The sequence below is a fragment of the Aricia agestis genome, chromosome 13 (assembly GCF_905147365.1).
Source record: "Aricia agestis chromosome 13, ilAriAges1.1, whole genome shotgun sequence".
NCBI lineage: Eukaryota > Metazoa > Arthropoda > Insecta > Lepidoptera > Lycaenidae > Aricia > Aricia agestis.
Genome location: NC_056418.1, coordinates 2076809 through 2094624, shown reverse-complemented (window position 1 = coordinate 2094624; position 17816 = coordinate 2076809). Strand labels below are relative to the sequence as shown.

The following is a 17816-nucleotide window of genomic DNA, read 5'->3' as shown; positions in this document are numbered from 1 at the left end:
AAAATTTTTAAACTATTGATTAAGGGTAAAGTGGTCTCCGTCAGCATAGACCGTCTTAAACCAGCTTACATTTTAGCTGACTCGTCTCCCCAACCTATTCTCAGTAACTACGTTCCTCCCATAGTTACACCTGAACCTACTACCACACCTATTTTAAACGGTAGTCCTGAGTTAACGACCCCAGCTGTTAAAAAGACCCGTTTCGGTCGCGTTATTAAGGTTCCAAATCACTATCGCCCGTAGGCACGGGCTCTGGGGGGGAGTGATGTAGTGACTGATGTAATTAAAACTAAAAACCTACGCAGCCGTGTGACAAATCGCTTGCTAAACTAAGTCACTACAGTCTTATTATCCTTAATAACTTGTTTTTGAAAAAAAAACATATATCTTTTGCTATATGGACGCTTTAGGCATTTGTGTACTAACCCACAAAAATTTACGTATTGAGTTCTTTAGATGATTTAGAACAAGACTGCATTCAAAATATTTTAATATCAAAAAATTGTGGGTTGGGGCACTGATGCTTAACAAGCGACCATAATATTATATTCAAGTACTTACATACTTAGTTGGTATCATAAATACTATTGTTTAAAAAGAGCTGTCGAAGACGAATGGCAGTGTGCGGAAAAACCAGTAATGGTTTATGTTACACTGTATTAGATTAAGTTTGTGATTGTATTTTCTTTATTGTTTATTAAATAAAAAAAAAAAAAAAAAAAAACATAATCAGTAGAATATATACATATCATACATATCAGTTTGCTATATTTCAAACAAACAAAACATCAACAATAATATATCTTTCATACGACATAATATTGTATTTTGGTGCTTTATGTGTTAATTATCGCTTTAAATTATTGTAACTAGTCAACATAATAATTTTCTGTAAAGTTTCTTCAAGGTCCCTTTATGTCAGCGCCACCTAACGGAGGTAGTGTCAACTAAGACTTCTATGAAATTCATAGCCGGTTTTAGTCAGTCAAGTTGAACTAACAATATTATAAACACACATTTGACTTGGCATCTATTATACTATAATTGTCTATGGCTGTTATTGAAAATATTAATAATTTTCATGTTTATAATTCAATAATTCTACATCAGCTAAAGCTCTTAAAGTATCCCTTGTATTGACTTACTACTATTGTGATTCAGTATTTACATAGTTTTGTCTCCCTTGCACAGACAGACTATAATAATTTTCGTCTCTCTCATTCATGGACGAACCATTGAGGGGTCACTCTCGGCTAACGTATGTCTAACATATTATATATAATGTCTTTTATACTTTTATACATTCATATTTTGTGCTTCATTCAAGCGTTACTTACATTTCTGAGGGCAGGTTCGACCAAACTGGAGTAAAATTTTAGTCGAGAATAACTGTTTCTTAATTTAAGAGTAAGCTGGTTTTGCATTTCACCAACATCTAACCTCAGAATAAAGTAAAATACAGTACTCCCAAATGAATAATGCGCATGCAAATCTTCGCTAATTGTCGTAATCACGAAAACACCCGAATCTATGAAACGTAAGAGCCCCAAACAATGCACTTGCATTTTGCACCTTGTTAAAAGGAAATAGAAGTAAATATCATATAGCCGGTGACTGTCCGCTGTCGCCGGTCCGTCAATAAGGGCTGGTTTACACGTATTAAGTAGATAAGTAGTAACTAAATTTTAACTTAATTTGATGTGCCTGCCCGAAATGTGTCAAGTGACAAGCCCCGCCTGCCAACCTTACAGAAAATAGTCAAAATTCTAATTTCCTTGTTTAGTACTTAACTAAATTTTAACTTACTACTTGCTACTAAAATTTGTGTTTACATGCAATAAATAACTTAAAATTTAGTTAAAATCTATATATTAATACGTGAGCCAAAAACTTTGTATCTCTTTTGACGAAAAATGGGGAAACGTAGGTGAATGAAATTTTGCAAAGTTATAGTTTATATGGTGAAGGAGTGCATCGAGCTAATATTATTTTGAAATTATGCTTTTATTATACATTTTTTTAACAAATAAAACATTACACACACTACAACACACACACTAGGAAAAATGACAGATTTTTGAGTGACAAGCCTGTACATACGAATTATAATCTTTTATTTATGGTTGAAGTCTGTTGACAACATTGACAACAAGGTGACAAATTGAAAATCTATTGAAAATGGATTATAGTTTTTTTTTATTGAATCTTAGATTCTATAAGACTTACACGGCCCCGGCCCGTCTGAGATCAGCTGAGTCCCAGAGACAAGAGTTGAAAAAATATCATGATTAAGTCAATATTTTTTTTACAAAATAGATATAGGTAGTAGTCCTACTGTCGTTGAAAGTAAGGTCGAATTTCGACCATTGGGCGATCTCTAGTTTAATTAAATACTTATCTACTTAATACGTGTAAACCAGCCATAAGTGCTATAACTCACCGGGAAGCCATCGCGGCGTTACCATGGTAACGTCCAAGCAACGTCAGGCCCCTCTACTCGCTGCAAAGCGCTGTTTTTCTTAAAGTTAAGTTTAAAACAGCGCTTGCAGCGACGTCTTCCGATGCTCAGGAAGTACGACCGTTGCCGAAAAATCACGAAAATTTCTATGCGCATTATCACTTTGGGAGCACTGTACACCGTAGTAAATATTTACACTGAGCGATTTTGACGGAGTAAAATATTAAACTGAGAATAGTTGCACAGCAGGGTGTCAACTATCACGGTCGGTATTATTGTGCAATGTAATTAACATTTCATTTTGTACTATCAGAGAAATTGATATGTAGGTCCCCCATCCGCCTAGGATGGGGGACCTACATAGTTTGGTCGCGTTACGTCAAATCCAACAGATCACAATTTAACATTGAATTGACGTGATCCGACCAAATGACGTTGGTCTGTCAACTACCTCGTTGGTAATTTTCTCGATGGTACACTGAGTAACTTGGTAAAACGCAAACATAGATATTCTAGAGTAAATTCAATAATTTCCATGATAACTCGTGCAACTTCCAGTTTGGTCGAATCGGGGCAAAATACATTTATAATTGTCATTCAGGACCTATCTATTATTTATTAAAGTTGACAAGCTAATATTACATTACGTAATGTAATATTAATAATAAATAGTATTGAAAATAAAATATTAGCTACAAGTTACAACTTCGAAACTGTACTTTACATAATATTATAGTAAAGTACAAAGTTACATATATCTTGTCGGTAAAATCTAAGCTAACGGAAAAGCATTCAATTAAAAGCCTTAACTAATTGTACAAATTGGTAGCGAGCAACAAAAAGCTGCAGCAAGCGACGTGTCGCAGCGACACTACATTTCAAAGTTTTCTAAACACGGCGATGAAAAAATTTAATAAATAAAACCGCGGTATGTATATTATGACAGCTGAAATTAATGTAGTCGGCTTCGACCGAGCTTAACACCTCATATTACGTTCTTTGGCAGTTTGTGCTGTTAGAATTTAGCCCCCCCTTAACGTCAATAAGAAGATTTCCAACCTTAAGCCGACCAGGGGCGCTATTTTTCTATAAAGATGTAGTTTACGTACGCTCGGCGAGTCCGGGGCCGGGGTAGTAAAAACTTAGCCTTCGCATTTTATTCTGTGGTCCACCAGCCTACAGACAGGGCGTGGCGTACGCCAGTGTAGACGGGGCGGGGCCTACGCCAGCGTACAGACGGGGCGAGGCCTACAGCAGCGTGCACGTGGGACGGCGGCGGCGGCGCGGCTTGCGGTCACGCGGCGGGTGCGCACGTATAATGCGCACTAGCTCGTGGAAGGCGGCGTCGACGTTGAGCGGCGGCTCCTTGGCGCTGGTCTCGATGTAGGGGGCGGGGAGAGCGCGCGCGAGCTCGCGCCCCGCCTCCTCGCTCACCGTGCGCGCCGCCACCAGGTCCACCTTGTTCGCGCACACCAGCATCGGGTACGTCTCGCTGGAATACGCGAAAATATCACTGTACACATTGTATTGTCAGTTATTTTCTTATATTATATCATTAACACAAATTTTTTTACATTAAGATTTTTGCAACGCCGCGCTGGTCTGAGCTTGTGTATCATGTTGTTGGGTGGGTTGTGTCCCTTCCATTTGTGTACCTGTGGTGTGTGGTGGTCCATTTTTTCAGCCTGAGCAATGAGCATGCGTCTGCCGCGGGCGAGCAACGTCCACACCAAGCGAGCGGTACGGCGCATGCCTTGCCCGAGGCTGCTCGCTTGATGTGGACCCGACTATCTTCGCGCCCAAACCGCTGAACCAATTTCGCTGAAATTTTGTATGGAGATACATTGAGTCCAGAGAATGGACATAGGATACTTTTTATACCGGAAAAATGTACGCTGCTCGTGCGATAAACGAATTTTGGCGCAACGGAGTAGCAGGCGGGATATCTAGTACTATAAGAGAAGTTGATTCCTAAGCAGAGGGGGGACCTACGTAGTTCGGTCGTTACGTCAAACCCAGCCGACATATCACAATTAACATTAAATTGACATGATCCGACCAAATGACGTTGGTCTGTAAACTGCCTAGGAATCAATTTTCTCGATGGTACAAACACAAGCACTAACCGGTCCTTAACCCGCAGTATCTGCGTGTGGAAGTGCCGTATGTTCTGGAAGCTCTGCTGGTCGGTGACGGAGTAGACGAGCAGGAAGCCGTCCCCCTTGCGCATGTACTGTTCCCGCATCGCGCTGAACTCCTCCTGCCCCGCCGTGTCCAGCACTGGAACGGAAATCACAATTAAACATTGCAGTTAAAGCACCGATTTCAGCTTTCAGCAGGCTTTCATTAATATTGATTTTAATATTTCATAATCGGTGGTCATAAAGTTAATATACCTAGCGGAATAGAGCAAAATCTCGAGCTGCCAAACGAAACCGAAATTGGTTACATCTGTGTGTAAAAATATGTATACGTACGGTATACACTTACACAAGCATGATTGAACATGAATTCTATGAGATTAAATTGTCAACGTGCCGATAAGTGCCGACTGGACGTCAAAAAAAGAGTTCTGCTGTCATGTATCACACGTCTCTTTTTACCACGCAGTGTTACTGATAGTGAAATCTCACTTGCTCAGGCCTTTGTTTCTCTATTCCGCTAGGTATATTAACTTTATGTCGATGGTAGGCACCAGTATTACCGACGTCCAGAAAACATCCAAAAAATAATATATTGTGTCTAAAAAAATCTGACAAAGTGGTCCTGATGCTTCACTCTCGTAATGAATGACTGATTTACATTGTAAGCAATATACATAATATTGAATTTTTTTGTGCTTGTTCAGACACAGGCGGAACCGCGCGGTGCGGACCCGCGCGATCTAACCACTAAGTCGCCGCCTATTACAAAGGCGTTTCTGCGCGGGAAACGCGCGGTTCCCGCTGTGTCTGAACCATAAAGTTAATAAACCTAGAGGAATAGAGAAACAAAGGCCTGAGTAAGAGAGATGTCACTATCAGTAACACTGCGTGGTAAAAAGAGACGTGTGATACATGACAGCAGCACTCTTTTTTCGACGTCCAGTCGGCACGTGCCGCATTTCGGTTTCGTTTGACAGCTCGAGATTGTTGCTCTATTCCGCTAGGTATAATAACTTTATGGTCTGAACAAGTACTTACACAGCTGTTGTCTTTTAAATAGGCAAGATGTATGCACCAAGACAAGGCTCTGAATTGGAACTTATAAGGCAAATCTTAAGGTGCTCCCAGACAGCAGTTATATGTATAACGTTCGATAACATTTTTGTCTAACTTTTTTTACAAAGTACAACAAAACACACGTTTATTTCTTGACATTTTGAAGCGTTTGTTACACGCTGTTACAAAATGTTATCGTGTTACACAATGTTTCATAACGTTATAAAACTGCTGTGTGGGAGCACCTTTAGATACATAATACATTGTCACGCGCCGCCGCGCCGCCTCTCCCGCCCCGCTGCCTCTCCGATTGACTGAAGCCTAAAGGCACATTAACCGATTCAATGCGGCGCACCTTTTTGAAGACTTTCTGTCGTGGCGGCATACAATTTTTCCGTGACACGTAAGCCGTGTCATACGCGATAGAAGTAAATGACACGGCTACCGTGTCATCCGCCACGTTCAAAAAGCTTTATGGTTTTTTTTTGGTTTTTACGCTTGTATTAACTTGATTTATTTAGTTGAGCCCAAACCATTGTTGTTGACGGAAGGCTACGTTGTTTTGAGTTGATTTCGAGTAGTTTTACTAAGTGTAAACCTGAAAATGGTAGGTAAGCGATTTTTTTATTCAGATGTTGCAAACCTTTTGTAGGTTTCAAAGTTAGAAAAATGAGTACCTACCGGTTACCTATATTAAATAGATCTGGGTTTCCAAAGTAAATAAATAGATAAATTTAAAGAAGTTCGTTGTTAAGTTTTTTTAACCGACTTTAAAAAAAGAGGAGATGTGTTCAACGATTACTCCGCCGTTGGTGAACCGATTTTCAAAATTTTTCTTTTGTTGTATGGGGTATTTGTTCCGATTGATCCGGTTCCGAGTTGGTACCATGTTCACAAAAGTGGTGATCTGATGATGGGAACCATGAGGAATCCAGGGGACTTCTTGAAAATCAAATGGGAACATATGGTTATTTTGGTTTTATGGGATGTGTTTTGATTATATTATGCTACCAAAAAGTAAAATTTTGCACCATGGTATACCACGGTCCCGAAGGTGCTGAACAGAACTCCTGATTCCTTATAGATACGTGTTTGGGAGTTTCGCTGTTGTTTAAAATACCAAAATCATAAGCTACTATGCTGATTACATTAATCATCATCATCAACACTACACCATGCATCATCAAATTATGACCCTGTTATTAGTACTTTTCATAGTCTAATAGATCGAGACTGATGTTTTTGATCATTATTCTGTAGTTTGTCTAATGATTTTAATATTATTTTGTTATTTTAAATCATAATATTACTATTATTCGAATTTGATGTTATGGCTACCAAGGTGTGCTGGTGACAATTATGTTAATAAAAAACGCCAAAACAAAAAAATTAAAACAGACTTTCAAGGTAAAAACAATAGTAACTTTCTAAACTGAACTAAAAAGTATTAAATAATAATTCTTATTCTGTACTCAGTATTTCTTTTCTCAATTACATTATTCTGTCATAGACCTGGCGATTAGGTTAGCTGGCGGCTAGTTAGCCGGCGGGCGTCCGAATTTTTGTGATCAGAAATTTCGGATAATGTACGGTGGGCTAAAAAAGGAGACAGCACCTAATTTTTTCAATTCACAGAATATTCAGAGAGGAAGCCTATAAGCTTATTTTACGTAGAAAATTTAGACGGTTTTGTTCGGAGTAGAACCTTCTAAAGTCTAATTTGAGGGAGAACAATCGCTTTTTAAATGACACGGCTCACGTGTCATACGCCACACGTTAAAAACCCATAGAACGCGGCTGCCGTATAATCCGCAATGAATGCACCTTTTAAAAAAGGTTGACGGCCCCTACTTTTTTTCAAATCACAGAATATTCAGAGGCGAAGCCTATAGGCTTGTTCTACGTGGAAAATTAAGATGATTTTGTTCAGAGTAGAACCTTCTAAAGTGTAATTTGAGGGAGATACAATCGTTTTTCAAATGACACGGCTCCCGTGTCATACGCCACACGTTAAAAACGCGTATGACACGGCTCCCGTGTCATCCGCACTGAATCGGTTAATAAAAATTACAAGTTGACATTATGACAGGAAAGTCGTAATTTTCTGGAAGACTAGGCTGGTACACTCACCGTCAAGTATACACCACTGGCCGTCGACCTCGGTATGCTGTATGTAGGAGTCCTCGATGGTGGGGTCGTAGTCTGTCACAAACAGCTTCTGGAAGAACTGGATCGTGATCGCGCTCTTTCCCACGCCGCCATCGCCAACTACTACGAGTTTTATCTGAAATTTAAATTGTTACTTTAAGCTCACTTTGTCGGCGCTTGCCGGGGCGTGCCGGGGCGGGTCGGGGCGCAGCACAGCGCAAAATGCGCTATAGCACACTATTGCCGGGTCGGGTCGCATCGCATTGACGGATTTTAACGCTCACTGTGCCGGGGCGTACCGGGGCGGGTCGGCGCGCAACGCATTGACGGATTTTGAGCCGCGGCTTGCCGGGCCGCATAACATCACATCCGCACGCCGCTTGCTATAGCACACTGTTGCAGGGGCGCAGCGGGTCTTGTCGGGCCGTGTCGCATTGACGGAAATCCGCCGAGCAAAAATCAGCGCCGATGCGCCTTGGCATAGTGTGCGATACACGCATCCGCCTCCATACAAATTGTATGGAGGCGGATTTTTGCGATGCGCTCCGGCACGCTGAGCCCCGGCACGGCCCGTCTCAGTATGCTCACTCCTTTAAGGCCCAATTTCACCGACTGTTAGTGACTAAACACACCATGCCGAAGTTCCGCGGCGAAAGTTCGGCATGATTACGTCAGCAATGTCAAACGCATACAATATAACGCGACTCAATTTCGGCAAGGTGTGTCATCGGTAATTTAAAATACATTGCAGGCGTAATCATGTCGAACTTCCGCAGCAGAACTTCGGCATGATGTGGTTCAGACACTTAAAGTTAATGCTGGAATTAGTATCACATTACCTCTTTCGTTTTTCATAAGAGAAGACATGACATTTTAACAAGCTGTCACCACTAACAGACGTTGGTGAAATTGGGTCTAAATATAAGAAACGGCTTTGATATAATTTTATACATAGTATTTAAAATTATATCAAAGCCATTACCTTCTATATATTTTAAATAAAAAATATAGAAGGGTTACAAGTACATAGGGGAACAAAGAGTCAATAACAAGTGTTATCATAATAAGTCCAGTGTAAATGTATTGTACATGTCACCGTAAGATTGTAAACACCGCGAGATTGTAATATGACAAAGTGATGGATTGTAAGCAACCAGTTTTCCGGTGATTTTAAACTAATTAATAGCTCCCACACCGGTTTCGGTGACGGTGGCCGGTTTCATTTAAACCAGGCCAGTTACGCAGGAGTAATTATATAACCTAATTTATAGTGCCCAAGTGTGTGCGCAGTACACAAGAGCACTCTCTATTCCTTTTACTCTCATAAACCAGTGGGACGGAAGACCGACACGACTGGGGAGAGGTTAGGCGCAGGACCGACTTTTTAATGCCCATCCGACGCATGGATCATCTTACTTGTCAGACCAAACCAAACCAAACTTGGAAATAACATGTTTCCAACGCGGGATTCGAACCCACGACCTCCGAGTCAAGAGCCATGCTCTGAACCACTGGACCACGGAGGCGTTTTAAACTAATTATTTCGTATTTAAAATAACTTCAATGCCCAATGGTATGAGATGTATAACATAAAATAAAATTTTGATATATTTAAAGTGCTGTTTGAATGTTCGGTTATTAAAATTAACCTAATTTATAATTCCAACTGCACTTTAAATATATCTAAATTTTATTCAATGTTATACATCAAATTTTCAGGCAATTGAAATTATTTTAAATACGAAATAATTAATTTGAAACCACCGGAAACCAGGTTGTTTACAATCCATCTCTTAGTCATATTACAATCTCGCGGTGTTTACAATCGTACAGTGACATACACAACATTACACTGCACTTATTATGATAACACTTGTTATTGACTCTTTGTTTTCTAGCAATTTAGGTTGTACCAAGTCAATATAAATGTTTGTTTAAAGCGGAGATAGCAGAAAAGCAAAAAGATGTTAGGGCAGGTGTTATCAGGGATATCCAGAATATTAGACTTTCATTTTCAGTAAACCTTCTTATTGCCATAGATCAAGGGTGGCCAACCTTTTCGACACTTCCAAAATTCGGAAGTAGAATTTTACCCCGGGACACACTACCAAATTTTATGTATACTCGTAGTGCGCGCCAGATAAGTCTGCGCACAGTCAAAATAGGATACAAATTTTTCCTATTAGAACTTAGAGCTTAGAACAAAAAAATGTACTGTAATAAGCAAAGAAAACACCCCAGTCACTCGTTCAGTACGTTATTTTAAATTTAGCCCCACTTTATGTAGGTAAAGCATGTGTTGATTTTAAAAGTAAAAGAAAAGTGTTTGTTTGCTTTATATAGTAGGTATGATATTTAGGTAATTTTAGTAGTTACTTTTTTACTTTAAAAAATGTATTGGCTCCGAGGGCCACAAGGTAACAGATGGCGGGCCGCATGTGGCCCACGGGCCGTGTGTTGGCCACCATAATAATAAACTTAATTTTTTTTAAAGATATTTAACCATGAAACACATTTCCTGTTAACTTGCAAAACACATGGACAACTTTTAATGAAGATGGCCTCGATTGCCACCCAGAGGTGATAAAGAATTGCATAAAACAATATCTATATTTTTTATTTATGAGTTTAAAACTGACTTTATGATAATTTATATCAGTTAACAATAAAATCAGCCACATTTACAAGCATATTGCTTTTATAATAATTAAATTTAAATAAGGATACAACATTGAACATACCCTTTAAAATTTATATCCTAATGATGCAAGCTACAGTCAAAGGAAATTCTATGGGTGTAACAACACGGATAAAACTGAGAAGCCACATACACTGTCACAGCCTGTGAACAAAGACATCACACCAACAACCAGCTCTGAAAAAAGCCAAGCAAATGTAAGCAAAGAATAAAAAACTGTAAAAGCAGTGACGAGCAGTGCCAAGACCAATAGATTAACAATTATTTATGCTTAGTTTTAGTCTTGAATGTGCTAGTGTTTCTTTTATGTTTAAGAATAAATTATGTGTGCTTCGCTCATTAAAATATTATATTCATAGCACATAATGTGTATAACATAAACAAAAAATGTTATCAAATTATAGATATAATTGTACAAAAGCTAATAATTATTGATAATATATTATATATAATATAATATGTAAAGATTACGAAGAGTATATTTTTACTGTTTTATCTACTTAAATGCAAAAAATTAAATGTTCTAATCTTTAAAAATATAAAAGTGCTGCCAGTAGAGCCAAAATCTTAGTGTTTTTATCTGCAATACTCTACTATATTTGAATATCTAAAATTAAAGCTCAAAACTATGTTGATAAAAATTGTGCTAGTTATATAATTTAAAGGTGTAATTTATAGTGAGTAAGTATACAAACAAAAGAGTATTTAACTTACCGTGGGAATATTTTCACTAGGAGGACCTGATCTTGTCATATTAAATCCAATTTTTCAAACGACCTGTCACAGATGAAACAAAATAGATTAGGCACAGCTTCAAGGCACTGTTAAATCGTTCGCGTATCGTTAACGTAAATTAGTATTAACATATTCGTCAGCCAGAAGACTGCTACGTGAAGTGTTTCCTAAAAACATTATATATTTTATTGAACGTCAAGACCACCTGATCCCACACCAAAACAGTTTATTCACTATAACAATAATCTAAACTCGTAAATTATGTTGTTTAACGAAAAATCTCTCGATTTTACCTCATAAACTACTAAATCAATTCCTTTTTTTCGTTTCTTCAAAGTTGTTTTTAATTTTTATTCCATTTTTGATATTGTGTCAAGTGCCAAACTGGAAATGTCAATGTCAATTGAAATGACAGAGCTGTCAGAAGGACAGACTACAGAAGGGAATACAGATAAAAAATCTGAAAGTAAGTATTTTTTTTTCTTGTTATTAGTAGTTATAACATGGGCATTTCTCCAGATTTGGATTATTTAGTTAATTCCCTAGTACATTTTAATTTCTGCATATTTTTAAAATCAATAATCGCATACTATTCTTAAGTGAATTATAAAAATAATTATTTATTTGGGCCCTTTTTCACTTCACAATTTTAGAAGATATTTTGATTTAAATTTTTCTAACCTAGGGAATCAACAAAGCTAATAGAAAAAAGCTTTTTCAGCTAAATAAACATGTTTAATTTAAATATAAACATGTATAAAATTGTCTATAAACTAAACTTGTTCGTTAAAACATATAATACAATGAATAAAAATAACAAAATACAATGAATGGAAAATGAATTTATTTAAAATATTTTGACTTTAAGAATATATTTTTTAATATATTTTACTTATTGGTGTCATTTATTTGTAGCAGTATATGAAGATAATGTAATTTATTTTAATAAAAATAAACAGATATGTACCAATTAGATAAATAAATGTAAAATATTTTTATTACCTACTTAAAATACCCAGGGAAACATGAAAATGTATGTAGAGGGAATCAATAAAAAGTTAGTTTTTCCTGAGGTGTACAAAAACTGTGCATGTAGGTTAAACAATAAATAGTCTAACTAAAAACCATACTCATTATCGTCGTTTACATCGTGTCTAAGCAAACTTAACTTTGGAAATTACATTGTAATTAGCGAATAGGGAATCAATTGTGTAAGGAACCAAGGTTGAAGGAATCAGATATTTTCCTTTGTAACTTGGAAACGGAGCAACGAATTGTGTGACCTCCTTCCATGATGTTTAGAGGGCTACCGAACCTCCCGCCCTGCGCACCCGCAACCACGTGCTTCTTATAACTAGAGAGGTACGAGCCTCCAAGTGAAGCGTATAGGGAATCACTATGTAAGCCAGGACAAATCTTAAAATGACTTTTACTATTTATATAACGATATATACGTTTATATACAATTGTTTTATAAACATTTTGTTTATACTCTTACGATTTATTTACTTTGAAATTAGAATTTCATCGTATTTGTAGGATTTTTTTGGGAATTTATAGTGAATTCTGGGGACAGGACACGTCCAGGCAATCAATTTTTCGACCTTTAAATTAATTTTAATTATATTTACAATTAAGTTTTTCTACAGAACCTAAGTGGCCCAGTTAGATCACACCTTATATTACTATAAAAAATACAAAGGTCTACATATGTAACTCTGCGGGTAGTTTATACGTCCGGACAACTAAATTTTGCGGTTTGGAGAATCAGCCACATATACCCCGCGTTCCAGATGACGTTAAAAACGCTCACGCTCAAGACCATAGTTTTTCCCGTTCCACTAGCATGTGAGCGTCAGTGATACAAACCCAAGTGGAACGGATTATGGAGCGTTTTGAGAAAAGTTTAAAAAAAGAACATATAATATTTTTTTATACCTACATAAGTTTACATTGAACAGAACTTGGATATTACGATCCTTTTCTTGAAGTCGTAAATAAAAGTAATTGTTTATACTTAGTTACATATTTTATTTTACAAATAAAATACATAATAATTTAAATTTGTTTCGTTTTTAGTACTTATTACATTTTTTTACATAAGTAATCATATATTTTAATAAAGTTAAACTTTTATTGGGTATATTTCAGTTTTCACATTGAATCATATTTCAATAACAAACCACCAACAAACCACATACCTACTTTGATTTAAGAAAATTCATTTTTCTTAAATCGCAAAATGCAACTCTGCTTGCAATTCATTTCTGTATTTTTGTACTGATTTGACATTTGTCAGTTAGACAGTTTTGACAATTCATTTGCTGAATTGATTGAGAGAAATTGCTAAATGTGTGGTCACATTTAGCAATTTAGCCCTGCTGCAGAGCTAAAATGGTCACATTTAGCAATTCAGGAGAGATGAAAATTAGTACTTATTATATTTTATAAGAAATCATTAAACCTTTCATTTAAAACAATTTCTTTTCCAATCAAAATATTTTATTACTCTTTCTCCATAACCTCCAAATTCATTATAAATAACGGTCTATAAATACAAAATATTATGATAAGTACTTACCGCCAAGTAATAATAATACTTAAGTATAATAAAACAGACAACAAAATATACAGTTCAGACACACTAGGGCGTAATGCCCTAGCTTCTGAATAGTGCTAACTGCTAACTCATAACATCGTGTTCCATTCCGTAATCCTTTCGCTGCATGGATATCAAATAAAATAGAATAGCTGATATAAAATATAATATGTTCTTAAAGCTATGAGTATGACACACTAATTATTTTTTCTATAAGAATGTTTTTATGCAGCGTGGTTTATTTTACACGCCTTGTCTACTTAATAATATTCAACTAAGTAACTAAATTCTAAGTCATAAGTAATATTAATATTAAAACACTACCAACGTTACTTAAGTATTATTTAAATTAAGTAAGTATTAAGTAGTATATTTTGAATGAATGAATGAATGAAACATAATTATAACATTCGCTTTGTTATAGTAAGTATTATATGAATTAATCTTAAGTAAACTAAGTTTGTCTGGCACAGATTCCCAAAACTCGAAGTTGAAACTATCAAATATGTTTCGTTAAAATATATCAATGGTAAAGTAGTAAATGGTTATTCCATTCCCATCGTACATTTGAATGCACAGCATCAAAGAGATATTTTTTATTTTCATCCCAATGGCACAAAGCCCACCCAACCGAACCAACTGTAGGTTTTTCAGTAGATAAGTACCTACTATCAGAGAAGTTGATTCCTAGGCAGATGGTGGACTTTGGTAGCCCGTAGCATCAAAACTATTACGAATTGTCACGCGGGTGTTCTACTCTCATATTCACAATACTAATGCCTTTTCAAAATGGAAGAAAAAAGAAAATTTCCGATTTTTCGTCTCCTGCGTAGACTGTGCGTTGTAATCGGGTAAAAAAATAACGTACATTATGTTTACAGGGATTAGGATCATAATATTATAATTATTATTAGGCCTGACCTATACAGCATATAAGAATATTATATGTAAGTACTAATTAAATATTTAAACATGTTAATAGATGGTTTAACTGTTAACACATTCACATATTTTATACTTAGCGTTAGTATGGTTATGGACGTATAGCCAAATGCTTGGATGCTATACACATAACCAATTCTTTATTTATTACTCTTGGATTTAAAGCGCTTAATTTATTTATTGAAATCGCCAACCGGTAGTATTATAAACAAAACATTGCTATGGTGAAAGCCCTGGAACGAGCCACAAAGGTTTAAATACTTTTTTATATGCAATGTATCTACTTAAGTTATAAAATATTATACCTATACGTAATGTACCAATGTTATAACATATAAATGCTTAAGGCGAGGATAAACCCCAATTTGTTATTCCGTGACTCCCGGTTTACCTAGTTCCAATATAATAACGAAGTGTTAAAAATATGAGATATAAAGCATAATATTCAAAATACCTTAAACCATAAACATTTTAATAAAACGTAATACTTTGGCTGTAATTAATTTACAAACTTACCTCTGAAAAAACTCTATTTCATCGAAATATAAGTATTAACTAGGATAATTGTACATTTTATTTGAATAAATTGTTAGTAAATCTATATTAAAAATTATTTAACCGAACAATTTTGTTTCTTAATATTTATTTCCAAAGATATTTAAAAAAAACATGAAAAATAGAGAAGATCCGCCCGAGAACCTATAGATTTATGCTAAGCTAAAATGAATCTTATTGCGATGCGTATACGCTTGGTCTTTGGTTGTGTGCAAGGTTATCGTTTTTGATTGAGATTAGTCCCCGCCTTAAGTGTCCATTCATCAGTGTAGGATGCGTGTATCAACCATAAAGTTAATATACCTAGCGGAATATATTAACTTTATGGTATCAACGTGGTATCAACCCACAAATAATTACATAGGTATTGAGTTATGAATTCAATCATAATAATTATTATTATTCTTTAGATCATTTAGAACAAAACTGCATTCATAACTGAACATCTAACTTTTTATTGTTTGATACACACAATATTATGCTCAACAGCCACCAGATACTATTCGAGTTTGAATATTTAAATTATTCTGTCGCTGTACAGGGCGCACGGTTGCTAGGCAACGCGCAACATGGCCGCCGCGTGTTCCCGCGCTCCCGAGTATCGATCCCGGGAGTATCATAAACGAATTCCTGAATGCAATTAAATAATTAATACTAATTTCTAATACGTAGCTGCTTATAAGACTGAAGAATGTATACTTATTGATTAACGCATCGTGTAAAGTTAGAAGTGGTCACTAATTATAGTTGGTATATTTAATATTTTATTTATACTTATAAAATATATTAAGTATAAAGCAGCTAAAATCGAGAGAAAAGACTTCCCCGTCTTCAAGTAAATTGTCTATATTTAAAATTTTCATATTTCATTTAACTCTAAACTTTAGAGTCTAAAGTAACAGAAATAACCTTTAAACGAATATGAATCAATATTTAAACGTAACATTACACGGTATTCCGAATTTACTTATTGTTATACATAGGTATACATAGGTTACTTATTGTAATACATAGGTTTGACGACCTCTGTGGCTCAATTGGTTGAGTGTGTGGCAGCTCAAGCCGGGGGTCGCGGGTTCGAATCCCGCCGACGGAACAAAAAGTTTTCAATGTTCCCGGGTCTGGATGTGTATTAAATATATGTATCATATAATAAAAATCTGAAATATATGCATAGTATAAAGGATTAAATATATTTCCGTTGTCTGGTACCTGTAACACAAGTCCTTTAGGTACTTAGCACGGGGCCAGACTGACGTGGTGTGAAGCGTCCATAGATATTATTAGATAGATATTATAGATATACTTACATACTTTCATTACATATTTTCTCGAAAAGTATTGAGCAAGGTTAGGTGGTAGACTTCGTGCTACGTACCTCTACGGGAGCTACGACGCTGCCACGCGCTACGTACGCTACGCGGCCGCTACGAAATCGCTACCAACAAAAGTTGTTACAATATTATATCGCCTCTAGTCCACAGACGCAGTTCGCTGCGAAATCGCGGCGAAACAAATGCAAAACAGGAATAGAGCGAGATGCAATATAACGCATTGTCGTGTGGCAGATGAGGCAGTAAATGGTTTCGCATTTGTTTCGCCGCGATCTCGCGGCGAACTGCGTCTGAGGACTAGAGGCGTTAATTTTAACACGCTTTGCTGTATGGGTGGTTCTCAAAAATTTGGTTAACTTGGTGTTAGCAACTATTTTCACATATTTTTACCTATCGCCAGTAGTCTAATTGATTCGAAACTTTGCACACGTATTAAGGCCATCCCCTGATGCTCAGGGGATGGCCTTAATACCTTCACCATACATTTGCCGCGTTGCCGAGATTGCACCAATATCCTATTTTTTTACTTATCTTAGTTCACAATTGACTTAAAAAAATTCAAACGTCCAGTATATCTATATATATAAAACTCAAAGGTGACTGACTGACATGGTGATCTATCAACGCACAGCCCAAACCACTGGACCGATCGGGCTGAAATTTCGCATGCAGGTAGATATTATGACGTAGGCATCCGCTAAGAAAGGATTTTGATCAATTCCACCTCCAAGGGGTTAAAATACAAATTAAAAGTTTGTATATAATAATACTTCTTAACGCGAGCGAAGCCGCGGGCAAAAGCTCGTAGTTAATGAAATTGTCGATCTATTGGCGTGTGTTTCAAATAACCGTAATTTGTAAATACTAGGGAGATACTGAATGTATGCTTGAATTTGAATAAATTGGTATTACTTTGGAAGCTGTCAATGTCATGAGTATAAAAAAAACAAAAATAGGATATTAATAACTATGAAAGGAACGTTCATATGCTGAAGATTATTGCTGTATTTTTATTATAATTTTGTAGCTTTCAAATTATGAATTAATAAGGCTTTAAAAACGGTAAGTTCAATCTCCATCTCCATTCTACGTGGGGGGAGCGTCTTAAAAGCCAATGACAGTGCAATAAGTAGTTAAAATTTTTTGG

General features: G+C 36.3%; 1 protein-coding gene and 1 long non-coding RNA gene across 4 annotated transcripts; one reads left to right on the top strand and one right to left on the bottom strand.

Moving 5' to 3' along the window:
* Positions 1-842: 842 nt before the first annotated feature.
* LOC121732976 lies at positions 843-17083 on the top strand. The gene is made up of 3 exons (XR_006036469.1): positions 843-917; positions 16909-16911; positions 17073-17083. It is a non-coding gene; the product is annotated as an uncharacterized LOC121732976 (long non-coding RNA).
* LOC121732975 (ras-related protein M-Ras-like) lies at positions 3160-11603 on the bottom strand. Of its 3 annotated transcripts, none has more exons than XM_042123029.1 (5): positions 11533-11603; positions 11219-11281; positions 7789-7942; positions 4585-4738; positions 3160-3950 (listed from the first exon to the last, which is right to left on the bottom strand). In XM_042123029.1, exons 2-5 carry the CDS (start codon positions 11255-11257, stop codon positions 3707-3709), a joined length of 591 nt encoding a protein of 196 aa, XP_041978963.1. In that variant the 5' UTR covers positions 11258-11281; positions 11533-11603; the 3' UTR covers positions 3160-3706. The 3 variants fall into 3 exon arrangements, with proteins under 3 accessions (XP_041978963.1, XP_041978964.1, XP_041978965.1); XM_042123030.1 differs by having other exon boundaries at positions 11219-11406; positions 11533-11582; XM_042123031.1 differs by lacking the exon at positions 11533-11603 and adding an exon at positions 10638-10681 and having other exon boundaries at positions 11219-11282.
* Positions 17084-17816: the final 733 nt, after the last annotated feature.

Coding starts and splice junctions, on each gene's coding strand:
- LOC121732975 (XM_042123029.1), bottom strand. CDS start 11,257: ATGACAAGATCAGGTCCTCCTAGTGAAAATATTCCCACG. Junction 7,943..11,218: donor CTAGTGAAAATATTCCCACG/GTAAGTTAAATA, acceptor TTTAAATTTCAG/ATAAAACTCGTAGTAGTTGG. Junction 3,951..4,584: donor ATACTGCGGGTTAAGGACCG/GTTAGTGCTTGT, acceptor CGCGTATTCCAG/CGAGACGTACCCGATGCTGG.